This window comes from Pelmatolapia mariae, linkage group LG20, assembly GCF_036321145.2.
Source record: "Pelmatolapia mariae isolate MD_Pm_ZW linkage group LG20, Pm_UMD_F_2, whole genome shotgun sequence".
NCBI classification, from domain to species: domain Eukaryota; kingdom Metazoa; phylum Chordata; class Actinopteri; order Cichliformes; family Cichlidae; genus Pelmatolapia; species Pelmatolapia mariae.
Genome location: NC_086244.1, coordinates 7,263,892 through 7,278,120, shown reverse-complemented (window position 1 = coordinate 7,278,120; position 14,229 = coordinate 7,263,892). Strand labels below are relative to the sequence as shown.

Genomic DNA, 14,229 nt, shown 5'->3' with positions numbered 1-14,229 from the left:
TGGGGTATATTCTCAGCAGCATATTGAACATATCAGGCCCCCTTAAAATGAACCACTCTCTGAAGGACCTCCCCTCACACTCACCTTCTGGAGTGCTAGCACTTAGTTGTAACGGGACTCAAGTACTCGCAGCTTTCCTGAAACCCGGTGTTTTCTACAACAGAAAATGGTCGCATGTCGACAGCAATAAAAGTAGCCATTGCCCTGTTTCTTTTGCCCTCTAAGAATCATGTGCTAACGGCTGTCTAAATGACTCGGGTAAAGTTTGTAGCATGCGTGCTTGTTGTTGTTTTTGTCTGCTTCCACTTGTCTTTGCACTGATGATGTCAGCGTAAAGGTGCAGTCATATTCATTGTGTTTTCACTGATGTAATTGAGCATTGCCTGGCACATCCGACTTACTGTTGTACTTTTGTCCACGAAGCGCTTACCATCAGGGTCATACTTCACATGAAAACCAAAATAGTTCCATACGACAGATCTCAATGATGGTAGAGGAGGTTCAATTTCAGGTAGCGTTGAGGCAGTTGCCATGCTGCAACGAGCTTAACTTCTGTCTTGCTAGCGTGAGTGAATGCGTATGGGTACTCAGTGGATCTGAGCTCGACAATGCAGCCTAGGCAGAGTAGTCGAACGCAGATCCACTGAGCTCTCAACACAGACAGCATCGTCAGAGGAAAAGTTGATCCAATAAATTAAAAATTCTGTATTGCTTAATACATATGCATGCCGAACCAAAAGCAGTGTATTGAACAGTTCAATACAGATACATGTATTGTTGTACCCCTAATATGTGTGTATATATATATATATATATATATATATATATATATATACACACACAAATATATTCCTTCTAGTTAACATTTCACTTATGATTTTATATTTTGCACTTTTATGCTCATTTAATTCCTTGTTTGTTCTGTATCTGGTGCTTCTCCTATGTATCAGTGGCAGTTATCTGCTTGCATACCTACCTTGCATACCTAGTACTTGCTTTGGTCCTATTTCTATTTCCTTTTATTCTCTATGTTACTTATTAAGCACCTTGGTATACCCTTGGTTTTGAGTGTGCTTTATAAATAAAGTTTATTATTATTATTATTATTATTATAAAACATCATAAAACTGCTCACTCAAACTGTCGGCAGTTTTATGATTGAAACAAAAGGTTAAAGTCTCCCTCTGGTTGGAGTTTAAATGTGAAAGCAAAAGTTATCTGAAAGCATGGTGGAAGTTTCTAAAAATGACTTCATTAATCTCATGCAAACCTACACTAATCTGGAACAACCGTGACATACTACAGAACATTAATATGATTAACTTCCCAGATTGGAGTTGCCAAGGAATGAAATACTTATGTAGCCCTCATTTACTCAATATCATTAAATAAATGGGCTTTGGGTTCTTTTTCTAGTGTACTCTCGTACGATATTTTTAAATTAACTTCTCTTTTGTTTTTGGGATCAGTGAAGTTATTCCTTAACAGTGGCACTACACGCGAAAATGAACACTAGTGTCTGCAGTGCAGTAAATCATATCATACACCATGTAAAGGTAAACCAATGTAACCCTCCTTTAATTGACTAAAATAATGAAAATAATAAAATAATAAAATGGCAGGTTTCAGTATTAAGGCAAAGTAAAACACACACAACAATTTACCAGTTGTTCACAGAATCTCCACATATACAGTGGTAAAACAATTATAGTCCCAAACTAAACCTAAAGCCGGCAGAAATACAACCTACGTTGCAGGCCTGTATTGCTCCAGTATAAATCCAAAACGATCTCCAAACCGGAAGTTCTTCACTCAACGAGCAACATAAATAAATAAACTCAGTACCTTGTGAAACTTGCGATTCCCATCAGGTTAATCCAGGCAACAAGTTGTCTCCAGCTCCTTCAGAAACACTCCGCTCTGACTGCAGTAGATGACGAGATGAGGTCCGTGATCTCCACGTGCTCCACAAGCTACCTGTTTTAGCTTCCCACGTTGCCAGAGGTACTCAGAGTGACGCGGGCACTCAGAGTGACTATCTGGGGTCCGTCTGTCGCTATCCAGTTCGGTAACGATCCTCTGCAGCTTTTTACGTCCCACAACTTTAGCGAAACGGCAGTTTACAGTAGTCCTTATTAGCGCACGGCTGGGTTAGCCTCACTTTAACTCAAGGCGTGCACGGCCGCAGTAAACAAAACACACAGTCCAGCAGCTTCACGCCGAAACTTTACGTGTCATGTCACTAGCTTACCGACACTGTGACTTATCTTTTCGAAAAGTCAAAACACACTTATTAGTACAGTACTGCATAAAACAAGCTAACTTCTCCGGATGCTCCGTGTAACTCACGCACCACCACCCTCTCTCCTCGCGCTCTCTTTTTTCTTCTCCACCCTCTGTTACCTTCACAGACGATATCCCCATAGGAGATTACAGTTCTCACAAACAATTCACAAGAAAAGAAAGATAACTTATTTTAAACAATGCAAACAGGTTTTTAATCATTTTACATGAACTTTGATCTTTTTAATAAACAAGAAATTTAAATAAATGAATTTAACTCTTTGATATTTATATATTCTCAGACTTTACTTATCTTTTACCATCTATGCATCTTTTTAACCCAGGTTACACTTACAACATATATTAGAATAAACAGACTTTATTCCGTTTGACAGACTAGTTGTACAGTATGGGATTAACAAGAAAAGAATGTGAAAGTAAAATTTTGTCTTTCAATAAAAGTCTTTAAATTAAATTAAAGACTTTAAATACATTTTTTAATAAATATTCAATTAAATATCTTCATATTTTCAAGTTCAAAAAGATGGAGAGAAATACAAAAAAAATATTATAGTTAGAAATTCATCAATTACTTTGTTAGATATGATAACTCTTTACTGTCATTTTACAGTCATACTTAGTACAATAGAACAACTGAATTGGAAACTGTCCCACATTGGGGCAAAGCACAACTAAACACAATAAAACACAATACAGCAGACTTTAAAGTGGATTTTTAAAAAATGTTATGACTTAATAAATAAAAATAATGAATCTAGGGTGTGTGTGTGTGTGTGTGTGTGTGTGTGTGTGTGTGTGTGCCCTTGCTTAGAGCAGTATACATCAAATACTATACATTATTAGAATTCCCAAGCAACCTAAAAGCCAAATATTGTGTATCTTATATCAAATATGAATCACCTGTTCACTGCCAAGCTGGCTTATAGTAGGCATGAAACAAAAGTTAATTTTGATTAAATTCCACCAACACTGTTCTACTGCTATACAAGCTTAATAGTCCAGCAGATGTTTTTTATGGGAAATTATTTTGCTGTACACATAACCTACACAAATCTAAAGAAAAATGGTTACTAACCTGAAAACTGTGTCAGTGATTAAAATCACATTGAACATGAAATAAATGATACTAATCTGCCAGTGCTCTTTCCTGATCTACGCTTAAATTAATAGTGTCATGGTCCTGGGTCTGTGACCCAGCATTTCTGTTTGGACTTTTGGTTTGGTTTATTAAATATTCTAAGATTAAGAACCTGTTCCTTGTGCTAGTTACTATAGCTATTCATCTGTTTAACATGTGTTGAGATCACCTTAGCTTTCTTATCTAGTCTTTAGTTTCTGTTGTCTTGCCTCCAATCCACTACGCATGTATAGTCATGTCTCCGTGGTTGTTTATATTTTCAATGTGAAAATGTTGCTGTAAAGGATTTAAATAATGCAGTTTTTAAGGATTAAGTTACATTTATTTCAGAAATACAACATTATTATATCATGATTAGAAGCAATTACAATCCTGCTTGCAAAAAAGGGACAATGTGTTTTAAACCAAAAGAGAAAAATGCATTTTACTGGATTTCAGGTATTCAGCGATGCAAGGCAACAGAAGAACAACAAACACAGAGACAAAGCTTTTTATATACATTTGTAAATCCATTTGAGCTAAAACTGTTATCCAGAAAAAGATAGTATAGACAGTATAATACATAAAGCAGTCTTTACACTCAACTCTAAATGACAAAGTCAAAGTCATTAATTACTGTTAAAATATTGTTGTGCTCACAGTTTGTTCCATGGGTACACTGCCGTATTCTGACACAAACAAACGAGTAAATGTCTGACGAAACCGCTGAAGCAGCTGTTGGAGCTGAGCAGGAATATCTATGACATGGAGGTAAACCAGGGGGTTCAAAACACTATTCAGACACACAAGACCACGACTTATCTGATGAGCACAGAAGACTCCCTCATCCCATGTTGGATACTTTCCATTTTTTTAAAAAAATACTCGTGAATAAAGGCTGAGGTTCTTAAAAATATGGTAGGGGACGTAACAGACCGAGAAGAGCAAAATCAAAATGAACATCAACTTTAAGCTTCTTTGTTTCACCACCTTATTAATGGTATTTTTGCGGCAGAGAACAAGAGTCACATGTCCATAGCAGCCAAGAAAGATAAGGAGTGGCATAACAAACCCAGTCAATGTCCAGCCAACACTGTATTTCAGGTAATTCTCAACATACTCATGAGAGGTGGTATGGTGACATTTTTCAGTTCTATTTTTTGAGTTTTTGGGAAAGAACATATCTGGAAGACTTTGAGCACTCACCAACAGCCAAACCAAAACTGACATAGCCACAGAATTACAGACAGTCATCCTTCCCATCGCTTTCAGTGGATGGACAATAGCCAGGTACCTGTACACACTTATACAGGTGAGGAATCCAATGCTGCCATATAAATTCAAGTTGAAGCAGAATCTTATGATCTTGCAGAAGGCATCTCCAAATATCCATTTACTCTTCATAAAGTAGTAGGCTGTTAAAAATGGAAGTGTTGGCAGGAACAAAAAATTGGCAATTCCAAGGTTCAGAAGAAACACATTAATGTAACCAAGACTTTTCCATTTCTGAAGCAGAGACTTCAGTCCCCATACATTAGCTCCCAGACCAATAATGAACACAAAGGTATAAATAGCAGGCAGAGTTACATGTTCATAGACTGAACGAAACCATTCAGTCGTATTCATTCTGTCTCCTAACATGTTGTCCACACAACTGCTCTCCTCTGTGGTGGAATTAAAAGTGAAAGAAGTGGAAAGAATAAGACCAGATGTACATGTTCCTCCTGCTTGTGACCCTCCATGCATGCTGAAACAAGTTTGAGATCTGAGATACATACGTGTGTGAAATCTCATGCATCCATTTCTTTGCTTTTTCAGAAGAACAGCTTGTTATTATCTTTTGAAAATAATAAAACCTGGCACACCTGTCATTCATTAGACACTTTCTTCAGAAGCGTTCTTAAGGAGCTGCCCGACAGAGCTCTAGTGTTGGAGTATTGTCCTTTCTGGAGTGCCTGTAAACCTGCCCACCTGCCTACTAGAGCCTGTGGATTTATTTCGCTTGTGACTGTACGGTGTTTTGTTTCCTCCCTAGGACTATCGCCTCTCTGTTTCTCCGCGTAGCCTCGTCTGGTTCGTCTCCTTCCGGAGGTTTTTGCAGACAGTACCAAGTAAACTCTCCAACTCTCTTGGTAAATTCTCATTTATGTTTGTTCTGGATTTTGGGCAAGACCCTCCCAATTCTCATGTTCCTCTAAGAATTAGATCGAGTGCGGTACTAGTGTGTGTTTCTTGCCCTGGACGTCCTGGCTCCCCGTTCCCATTCACTTTCTGTTGTAAATACATTGTCCCTGAAATTCGCCCCCCACTGTTAATAAAGTTCCTTGATCGCAACTCTGTGTCTCCGTGTGTTCTGCTCTCTGAGTCCACTCGCATTTCTCATAACGCTTACCTGATAGGCATACATTTAGAAGAAACACATTGATGTGTACAAGATTTTTCCATTTCTGCAGCAAGAATCTCAGCAGCCATTCAGAGCGACCAGTGTTTATCTGCATCATTTTTATTAAAAGACATTAAGTTTGTGTTTCAGTCATGTAGTAACTGTTAAGCTTGACTGCACAAGGCTTGTTAGGCACTATAGAAAAAAAAATCATACACACTTCTGGTTGTTAGAAGACAACTAATAATAGCCATGAATAAGACTAAAGTTTGAGATGTCCTTTAGATCTAAAGATAAGATTAATTACTTTTTATCTACCAATATGAATTTTCAAATAATACATCATGATTGTGTTCAACTTATTTACAAGCGGCATACTTTATATAGTGTTTTCAATACACCCTATAGATAGATTTAGCTTTGAGCACAGGTACATTGAAAAAAGATTCAAAGTTATCTTTATCACAAATTTTTTAGAACTAGGCTATTTTATAGGATAATATGATACTTCTTTAGCAGTTCCCAGTAATGAGCTATGCTAATTATTAATGACAAAGCTTAGGTGCAGTAGATAACAACTGGTAAATATTGAAAAGTTTATTCATAATGGCAATGAAATGTGTATCAGAGGAATCCACCTAAATTTCACAGTGGCTATATGGCAGACAGGAAATCCAAAGGTTTTCCACAGAACACAGAGCTACAAGCTGGCACATGACAGAACAGAAACAAGTTAAATCTTTCACAGGAACTTAAAGGTTAACAAGAACTATGATTTTGTAGTAGAAACTGGAAGTTTGGATATTATTATGACAGAAGATGATGAAACAATCTGGCGAACAAAAGGACAAATGAAGCAACAGCCCTTTATACCAGCTATGGCAAATAAGGTCAGTGAAGGTCGCTTTAAATCTGAGGATGTATGCTTCCAATATTTTGAATAACAATTCTTAAGTGTCCAAGATTTTAAATTGACCAATAAAAAAAGGAAAACAAAACGGAGGTTGCCACTACAAAATACATTGCATATACATCTGGACTCTGTGTCAGCAATAAACACAATAAACTTCACAGGCTTGAAGGTAGATTTTTTAAAAAAAAGACAATAATAGTTAAAAGAATGATATAAAATAAATTACATAATGCAGTCTTTAAACTCAGACAACTAAACATCTGACAAAACTGCCAGAGCAGCTGCCTGAGCTGAGCAGGGAAATCCTTTACACGGAGGTAAACCAGGGGAGTCAAAACACTATTCAGACACACAAGACCACGAGTTATCTGATGAGGACCAAAAACTCCCTCATCCCAATCGGGACTCGTAAGCCGTTTTGATAAAACTCTTGAATAAAGGCTGAGGTTCTTAAAAACAGAGCGCCGTGTACCACATAAAATCGGTTCAAGGTCAGTAAGCACAACCAGAATTCATACATAAAGTGAACTGTTGATTTTTGAGAAACTTAAAGGATTTAAAGTGGGCCTTACAGTGCAAAAAATATGTTAATAGCACTAAATAAGAAATAAATTATACATATATAATATAATTATACAGAGCCAGTTTTCTGTGCTGATCTATCCTTAAAGTGAAAGTTGTTGTTGTAAGGGGTTGGAATAATGCAATTTTCAAGGATTAAATTACATTTATTTCAGATCCATAATATCATTAGTTAAAGACTAATAGCTAGTGAATCTAATACAGAGCAATAACAAGGAATAACAATGACATCTTGCATACAAGATAAGGAGAATGAGTTTTAAACCAAAAGAGTAAATGCATTCCACCAGGTTTTAGTCATTCACAGAATACAAGGCAATAGAATAGGAAACAAAAACATAGATAAAGGTATATATACATATTTGTCTAACCACTTGTGTCAAAACTGTTAGAAGAAGGGGAGTGATAATTAAGAGAATGAAGGGCATTGTAGTACATAAAGCAGTCTTTAATTTAGTTACTTTTGCGTGCAAGGTCATTATTTACTGTTAAGATATTGCTGTGTTTGCAGTTTGTGCCACAGGCACACTGACATAGTTTGACACAAACAAACGAGTAAATGTCTGACGAAACCGCTGAAGCATCTGTCTGATTTGAGCAGGAATATCCATGACATGGAGGTAAACCAGGGGGTTCAAAACACTATTCAGACACACAAGACCACGACTGATCTGATGAGCACAGAAGACTCCCTCATCCCATGTTGGACGCATCCTGTGTTTTATCAAAACTCTTGAATAAAGGCTGAGGTTTTTAAAAATATGGTAGGGAATGTAACAAACTGAGAAGAGCAAAATCAAAATGAACAACAACCTTAAGCTTCTTTGTTTCACCACCTTATTAATGGTATTTTTGTGGCAGAGAACAAGAGTCACGTGTCCATAGCAGCCAAGTAAGGTAAGGAGTGGCATAACAAACCCAGTCAATGTCCAACCCACACTGTATTTCAGGTAATTCTCAACATGCTCTGTAGAGGTGGTATGGTGACATTTTTCAGTTTTATTTGTATCAGTGTTGTTTGCGGAGGTTTTTGGGTAGAACATATCTGGAAGACTTTGAACACTCACCAACAGCCAAACCACGACTGAGATAGCTACAGAGAGAGTGACGGTTAATCTTCCCATCACCCTCATTGGATGGACAATAGCCAGGTACCTGTACACACTTATACAGGTGAGAAATCCAATGCTGCCGTATAAATTCAAGTTGAAGCAGAATCTTGTGATCTTGCAGAAGGCATCTCCAAAGATCCATTTATTCTTCATAAAGTAGTATGCTGACAAAAATGGGAGAGTTGGCAGGAACAAAAGATTAGCAATTCCAAGGTTTAGAAGAAACACATTAATGTGTCCAAGAATTTTCCATTTCTGCATCAAGGACCTCACCGCCCATCCGTTAGCTCCCAGACCAATGATAAAAACAAAGGTGTAAACAGCAGTCAGAGTTACATGTTCATAGTCTGAATGAAAGAAGGAAGTTTTACTCGTTGCTATTCCTGACATGTTGTCCACACAACCTCGCTCCTTTGTAGCAGAATGAAAAGTGAAAGACGTGAAGGGACAGCAAATCTATCTGTTGTTGCTTGAAGCCCTAAATGTTGAGTTTCAGGTTTCAGAGCTGAGATAAACATCTTTGCATCGTCCCGTAACTGTCTGATTTGTTTTGATAGGTCTGAACCTTTGGAATGTGGCCTCCTGTTCCTGTGGCCATTTGCTTTTTATAAACCTTATCTTTATTCCTGTTATTGTAGCCTGTTACCCCATGATCAGTGACAAAACCCTTTTAACTTTTACCTTTTAGTTCTTTGTATGTAATTTGCAACCCTTCCACTACTCTCTGTTATCCTAACCTACTGGTATAAATAGCATTTGTGGTCTGGTTTACCCACTCATACCAACTCTCTGTGTCTGTAAACCCATCTTATAAAGGTATACTTTGATAAGCACACCACCACAGCAAACAAAAGGAAAAAGGACCTGAAGTCAGATTTTTTTTCTTCAAAACATCTCATGCATCTAATTCCTTGCTTGTTCACAAAGACTGTTGATTATTTTATCTTTTTAAAAACACTGCATGAAAATATAAAATCCATCATTGTGGATAGATTTTTTGTTTAAGTAATGAAGTAACAGCACTTTATGATATGTTAAATGAATAAAACTCAGTGTGCTTAACACAGAAAATAAAGACAGATTTTTCTTTAAACTTCCTACAAGCAATGAAAACAGTAAAACCAAAGAAAAACCAATAACTGAAAGCACCCTTAGTAGACTGAGATCTATTTCTGGGAACATGTAAAACATCTGAATCTGATCCTTGAGAGGTCTGACTGAGCCGTAGACAGTGAGCAAGTCAGAGATGTACTGGGAATGATGGTAAAGCCCCCACAGAGCCCTGATCTCAACATCATCGAGTGTGTCTGGAATTACATGAAGAGAGAGAAGGATGTGAGGAAGCCTACAATCACAGAAGATCTGTGGTTAGTTCTCCAAGATGATTGGAACAACCTACCAGTCGAGTTCCTTCAAAAACTGTGTGCAAGTGTACCTAGAAGAATTGATGCAGTTTCGAAGACAAAGGGTGGTCACACCAAATATTGATTTGTTTTAGCTTTCTCTTTTGTTCATTCACTTGATGAAAATAAAAGATTAGCGCTTCCATTTTTGAAAGCATTCTTTGTTTACAGCATCTTTTTTTCACCTGCCTAAAACCTTTGCACAGCGCTGTATGTCTGGATTTATTATGTGTTGTGCATTGTTTATGTTATGAAACGGCTGTGTCCAGGCAGGAAAAGGACCCAAAGTGCAGACACTCGGAGGCAAAACGTGAACTTAAAACAGATTTAATGCTGAACTCCAAAAGGGTAACAAAACTGAAACTCCAGCGTGCGTGCGTGCGTGCGTGCGTGCGTGCGTGCGTGCGTGCGTGCGTGCGTGCGTGCGTGCGTGCGTGCGTGCGTGCGTGCGTGCGTGCATGCGTCCCGGGCCACACAGCAAGATGAGGGTAGATCACGACACAGACACAGAGAAACACGGGGCTTAAATACACAGAGGGAGCAATCAGGGAATGGGAAACAGGAGGGAAACACAGCTGGGGCAAATCAGGCCTAACGAGACAAAGAAAGCAAAACCAGACACATTAACATGAGACACGGACTTTCAAAGTAAAACAGGAAACATAACACAGAGACACATGACTTGACACGGGGATACAGCAGACAGGGGAGACAGCAACTATGGATCACAGACAGAAAACCAGAACACTAAAACTCTAACAAAACCCACACAGAAAACCTAAACTAAGAATAAACCTATAACCCATAAGGCACAGCTAGAATATAATGAAATAAACAAAATCAAAGAACCAAAAACACAAAACACTGGGTCGACGACCCAGGTACCCTAACAGTTTAGTCTTCTAGTTTGGTATTATTTTCCACTGCTCCCTACTTTAGTTATCCACGTTTCTATTTCCTAGTTCCTTGTCTGATTTGGTTGGTTCTCTTTCATGTACAGTCTGTCTCTGTCTCATCTGTGTGTACGTGTGTCAGTTGTATGTTGTCAGTTTGCTCATCATGTCTTTCATCTCTGTGTTCTGTGTTTGTCTCTTCCTGTTTTACTTTGTTAGTCTCCGTCTGCATGAATATTTCTTAAACCTTTGCAATATAAGTTAAAAAAAAATATCTACAAATCTTAAATCAACATAAACTCTTCAACACAAGACCAACTGGGGCAAGAGGCCTCTACTATACTACATGCACTTGTGTATGATATTGCCCTTCTCTCCTTTTGGGTGGCAATACTTTCTTCTTAAAGTTATTTATTTTTTCTATACTATTGTAGGATCTTTACCTTACAATATAAAACACCTTGAGGCAACTGTTGGTGTTGTGAGGATTTTTTTGTTTAATTTTCGATCATGTAAACAATATACACAAGTTTGTTTAGGAAAGAAAAGAAAAAATACAATAAAAATATATAACTTAGACACTACATCAAGTACAGGTTATTATCATATCAGCATATTTTGCCACAAAGGTAAGATAATGACATTACTATTTATCTATAGTGTTATGAGGGTCTTGGTGGCCTCTCATAATAAGCCAAGGGGTGTGGGTGAAAGCGTGTCATAGATATTAGCTGATAAATTAATTTGAAAATGTACCAATTCTAGGCACTGCTGTCTATGTAACATCATTTCACCAGGATGCTTTACATGGAAAATAAAGGATCTTTACTTACGTATCCCACCTTTATTTATTCATTGCATTTGGCAGGGGGTGCTATAATCATGCCACAGTTGTCCATTTCAAGGATCACAAGCTTGTTGCATCAGAAATAAAATATTATTATTAAATGGCTGCTGATGTTGACTTAGTCAAAACCAGTGAAATTTTATACAGTGTGAATACAATTACAACAAAAATGCATGCATGTAGAGCTGGTTTATTTCAATGCAATGGTTATGTAAAACATTTTTAAGATTTTTAACATATGGCAAACTTGTTAAACTTTATCAGACTGTGTCACAGGGATTCTGCCACTCCTTGATTTAGGCCAATTAAAGATCTGGCGAGTTCGCTGGAGCAGCTGTTGGAATCGAGTAGGGAAATCCTTTACATGGAGGTAAACCAGGGGAGTCAAAACACTGTTCAAACACACAATTCCACGACTTATTTGATGAGCCCCAAAGACTCCCTCATTCCAATCTGGACATTTTCCCTGTTTTGACAAAACTCTTGAATAAAGGCTGAGGTTCTTGAAAATATGATAGGGGATGTAACAAACCGAGAAGAGAAGGCTCAAGATGAATAACAACTTTAACACTCGTTTTTTCACCACCTCCTTTATGGTATTTGCATGACAGAGAACTAGAGTCACGTGTCCATAGCAGCCAAGTAAAATAAGGAGTGGCATAACAAACCCAGTCAATGTCCAACCCACACTGTATTTCAGATAATCCTCCACATACTCGTTAGAGGTGGTATGGTAGCATTTTTCAGTTTGATTTGGTGAGTTTTTGGAGAAGAAGATGTCTGGAAGACTTTGAACAATCACCAACAGCCAAACCAAAACTGAGATAGCCACAGAGTGAGTCACAGTTATTCGTCCCATCACTTTCAGTGGATGGACAATAGCCAGGTACCTGTACACACTTATACAGGTGAGGAATCCAATGCTGCCGTATAAGTTCAAGTTGAAGCAGAATCTTGTGATCTTGCAGAAGGCATCTCCAAATATCCATTTACTGTCCATAAAGTAGTACGATGACAAAAATGGGAGTGTTAGCAGGAATAAAAAATTAGCAACTCCAAGATTCAGAAGGAACAAATTAATGTGTCGAAGTTTCTTCTTTTTTTGCAGCATCGACTTTAGTCCCAATCCATTTCCTCCCAGACCAACAATGATAACAAAGGCATAAATGGCAGGTAGAATTTTGTGTTCATGGAAGTTAAAGTTGACTGAAGTACAGGAACTGTTATTCATTGTGCTTCCAAAGCAAAAGTCTGCACAATCGCCCCCTTCATGGAAAGTTATATGTCATGAAAGTGAAAGAAAACACACCCTATTTTTTTTTTTAAACAATTTATACGTCATGTTCAAGCTTGAAACCTGCACACTGAAGCATAAGACTGAGATGTCAAGTGAATGCAACACGTTCAATAGATATTCATGCAATCTTAAGCTTGCCTTTGGGCATTGTTTGGAATGTGAAAGCATGCAGCGTATTGTTTTCAAAGTACTCAAAGACACTTAAACCAAAACAAAGAAATGCAGAAATATAATATTTGAGGCCTGTCTGGTGGTGGCATGCAAGAGTGGGCAGGCATTGAATCCTAAAATTCACCAGGTGTTGCAAATGCTTTTGCAGGATAGTCAGTGTCAACAAGAACTCATATTACTAGATGTAAACGGGAAGCTTAGGTCTCTTCCACAGAACAAGATTAAATTATTTGGAAAAGAAGCAGGGGGAGGAGATAGACTGATCGTAGGTGTATCAGCTGGAATGTGTGGGAAACCACAGTAAACAAGTGGTGGAGAGGCTGGAGGGAGTGCGCAATAGAAAAGGTGAAAACTGACTCCTTCAGTGACTTTAGTTGCTATGAGGTAGTGACCTGATAAAAAATTATTAGGTTTCATGATTTTGACAGACCTCGCTTTTCTTGTTCATCCTGACAACTCTGTGCTATTTTTGCACTCTTTCATGGCTAAAAAACTCTAAATTATCACTTTTATAGTTGCCAAAATATTTATCAAAATAAAAAATGATGGATTGTTTTTAACCGTTTAACTATTAGTTTCATGTGAGTCAATATTACTTATTCTGAATCAGTAATATATTATAATAAATCAGTAATGTTTAAGGTTTTTAAATGAAGCTTATGCCTAAGTTCAATAAGAAAGTTCTATGGCCCCACATCTGTCCGCTCCCGGGTGCTGACGCCTAAATCTAAACTTTATCAGACTTTCCCACGCTGTCAAGCCATTTGTGTCATCACTGGTCTAGTCCAATCACCTTCTCGCTGCCTTCTCCAAGCCAATCAGCATTCATGGTGCGTACTTTAGATTTACCTGTGAATCTCTTTCTCTTTCACAGAGGTCCTGCTCTAATCCCTTTCACAGCTGGGGTTCCGTTCTGCCGGCATCGCCGTTGGAGTCGAAATCATGTTAATTGTTTCTAATGATCTGTCCTTATTGAAATATTCACCAGGTGTTGCAAATGCTTTTGCTGGATAGTCAATGTCAGCAAGAACTCGTATTACTAGATGCAACCAGGAAGCTTAGGTCTCTTCCACAGAACAAGATTAAATTATTTGGAAAAGAGGTGTATCAGCTGGCATGTGTGGGAAACCACAGTAAACAAGTGGTGGAGAGGTTGGAGGGAGTGCGCAATAGAAAAGGTGAAAACTGACTCTATCTATCTATCTAT

General features: G+C 37.9%; 2 protein-coding genes and 1 pseudogene across 2 annotated transcripts; all 3 read right to left on the bottom strand.

The window, feature by feature from the left end:
- Positions 1-4,060: 4,060 nt before the first annotated feature.
- Positions 4,061-5,047, bottom strand: LOC134618388 (P2Y purinoceptor 1-like; annotated as a pseudogene).
- A 2,740-nt stretch (positions 5,048-7,787) lies between these two features.
- Positions 7,788-8,801, bottom strand: LOC134618387 (P2Y purinoceptor 1-like). The gene has a single exon (XM_063463760.1). The coding sequence runs from the start codon at positions 8,799-8,801 to the stop codon at positions 7,788-7,790; it is 1,014 nt and encodes a 337-aa protein (XP_063319830.1).
- Positions 8,802-11,804: 3,003 nt separating this feature from the next.
- On the bottom strand, positions 11,805-12,785 carry LOC134618385 (P2Y purinoceptor 1-like). Its single transcript, XM_063463755.1, has one exon. The coding sequence runs from the start codon at positions 12,783-12,785 to the stop codon at positions 11,805-11,807; it is 981 nt and encodes a 326-aa protein (XP_063319825.1).
- Positions 12,786-14,229: the final 1,444 nt, after the last annotated feature.